Source organism: Protomyctophum bolini (genome assembly GCF_963924005.1).
Source record: "Protomyctophum bolini genome assembly, chromosome: 9".
In the NCBI taxonomy this organism is placed as follows: Eukaryota; Metazoa; Chordata; class Actinopteri; order Myctophiformes; family Myctophidae; genus Protomyctophum; species Protomyctophum bolini.
The window spans coordinates 44,233,646-44,236,452 of NC_137870.1; the positions used below are offsets into that span (position 1 = coordinate 44,233,646).

General features: G+C 42.1%; 1 protein-coding gene across 1 annotated transcript in view; it reads right to left on the reverse strand.

Moving 5' to 3' along the window:
- Positions 1-200: 200 nt before the first annotated feature.
- The window catches only part of ppp1r14ab (protein phosphatase 1, regulatory (inhibitor) subunit 14Ab), a gene marked incomplete at its 3' end in the record, with an annotated part of 13,363 nt that continues 10,756 nt past the window's right edge, over positions 201-2,807 (reverse strand). The window contains exons 3-5 of the mRNA XM_080772992.1: positions 2,248-2,328; positions 1,902-1,934; positions 201-326 (exon numbers count right to left, since the gene is read on the reverse strand). Of these exons, the coding sequence (XP_080629118.1) occupies positions 201-326; positions 1,902-1,934; positions 2,248-2,328 (240 nt within the window). The remainder of the gene's footprint in view (positions 327-1,901; positions 1,935-2,247; positions 2,329-2,807) is intronic.

A 2,807-nucleotide genomic window follows, 5' to 3' on the forward strand; every position in this document is an offset into this window, starting at 1 on the left:
TATTATAGGAAATATCTTTCATAGGAAAAAAAAAAAAAAAGAAATACAGAAAGTGAAAATCTGAAAATCTGGATATTTACATAACAACAACCATAACAATTTGTCCGTGTGGCGGAGGAGGGGGCGGGGCTGTCGTTGTTGTGCATGGCGGGGGGTGTTTGGTGGGGTGTGTTTGTTGTGGTTTGGGCGTGTTTGTTTAGTCAGTGCAGCGCGTCCGGCCGGGAGGAGCTGTGGATGTGCAGCTGGGGCAGCTCCAGGCTGTCGTTGTGGAGCTCGTCCTGCTTCTGCAGACCCTGGAGCTTCACCACGCACTCCCCGATGAACACCTGCACACAATTAACACAGACAGGTTATACGGGTTATTTATAGGCTGTATAGGTCAAAGTCTGAACTGCAGCCTCACTCCCCCAATCTTTCCGCCGTATAGTCTGGAACAATCTATACCTGTCCATTATGAACAGAGACCATTAACTTTGTTACTGTCATTATTATGTGTCATGGGACGCACACTGTGTGTGTGTGTGTGTGTGTGTGTGTGTGTGTGTGTGTGTGTGTGTGTGTGTGTGTGTGCGTGTGCGTGTGTGTGTGTGTGTGTGTTATTCGTTCAATAACATCTTTTCATTTGTTTAAAACTGAGCTGTCCCTCTCATCTGGAGACTATACCTGTTCATGTTTTCACTAATCATCATAGTGTTATATGTCTACGTTATGTCCATGTTATGTGAAATGTTGTTTTGTTGCAGTTTTTGTTTTGTTGTTTTGTTGCATGTTGTTGTTGTTTGTTTCTTGTTTATCTAGGAATTGTATTGTTTTGTCTTTTTTTGTTTTGTCTGGTTGAATTGTTTGTAAAAAAGTGTATGTTTTGTATGTTTTATGTATGAAGTGTATTTTGTGAATTGCGGAGCCCCTTGAAAACGAGATGGTTCATCTCAAGGGATTGTTCCTAATAATGAATTTCAGACAGTCTGAAAACCCACCTTTACATCATAATGGCCCGTAGCACTTGCCCTAGGCCTAGACCCTTAGATAGCACTTTATTTAGACTTTATGTAGACTTGCATTTTATACAGACTCATAGCATGTTACGTAGACGGCACTAGAATTGCATTTTATGTATAGTCACAGCACTTTATAGTATATTAATAAGTAGTATGTATAGTTTATATGTATACTGTATATTACCAAATAACAGCCCATGCTCAAATAGCCGCCCACTACCTAATAACGGCCCAGGTTCTGAAAAATAAATAACAGCCTATGGCAAATAACGGCCCGGCTCCTTATAAACGCCCGGGGTCCGAATCGATTTGGCATATTAACAGCCCGGGCTACTATTTGGTAATATACAGTAGTTTCATTATATAGATATTCCACTGTTACCTTCTTAGCTTATACGCATGTTTCATGATAACAACTACTTTTTATGTATGTGATGTATTGCCATGCTTTTTGTTCTTGCTTACTGTAAATCGCTGGGGATTAAGAGCGTCCCGCTAAATGCCTAAATTGTAAATTGTAGGTCAATATATAAATGCACACTCTTCACGGTTTTGACCACTAAGTAAATAACTAACTTTATAGGCTATGAGCTTGTAGATCTGCTATTTTTCAACAGCTAAAGTTTAAAATAATGGTTATAAAACACCAAAAGGGGTTCCCGTCCTGAATGGGTTAAAGTACCACCAAAGTAGAAAGTACCCCCCCCCCCCCCGCCTAGAATGTCCCAATATTTTTGAAAATAGCAGATCTATAAGCTCACATTGTGACGCTGCGTTGTCCCTATACACTGTTCTTCTTATTACACCTCATCTGTGCTGTTGTTGTCTCTGCGTAAAATTGTGTTATCGCCGTGTTTTGGTATAGTTTGTGTCGTGCATAGTCGTTTATAGGTCGTCTCTCACCTCCGTGTCGTTATTGGAGGTGTGGAGAATCTCCTGTCAAATGAAGCACAGATTATTAATGCAGAATACAGTGTGAGATGAAGACAGACAGACAAGACAGACAAGACAGACAAGACAGACCAGACAAGACAGACAGACAGACAGACAGACAGACAGACAGACAGACAGACAGACAGACAGACAGACAGACAGACAGACAAGACAGACAAGACAGACAGACAGACAGACAGACAGACAGACAGACAGACAGACAGACAGACAGACAGACAGACAGACAGACAGACAGACAGACAGACAAGACAAGACAAGACAAGACAAGACAAGACAGACAGACAGACAGACAGACCTGTAGTCTCAGGGTTTTCTCCTCGTCCGTCTTCAGATCCAGCAGCTCATCGATGTTTACTTCCTCCGGCATGGCCTCCTCCTATTGGTCCAACACAGATGACAGGGGGGGGGTTTAACCCAATTAGACCTGAGGCCAATTCTTTTTTTTAAATGCGAAAAGTGAAAGGCAATTATGCATAATATGCTGCAGCTGTATAAGTGCTACAAAGTGTGGCTATAAGTGAGCATGCAGGGCTGAGCAGGACCCGAAGCAAAGAACCAAACTAAAATATCCTGACAAAAATCAACCCTCCCGAATCTGACTACCTTAAAGGAGAACTGACACGCCCCTCGGGAGCTAATAACTGCTATCAAACAATGCTATCATGATTCTGACGTCAGAGTGGCGAAAGCTTTCCCCAACGACTTCTATGCGGGCTCGCCGGGCTTGGTGGCCGTGGTAGCATAGCAACTTATGCTACTATTTTGGTGTCACATTTAGCTTGAATACTGGGTGAAAGTCTCATTCAAAAAATTAATTTTTCGCAACATTGTTCAGGTGAACTGTGTGTTTATGCT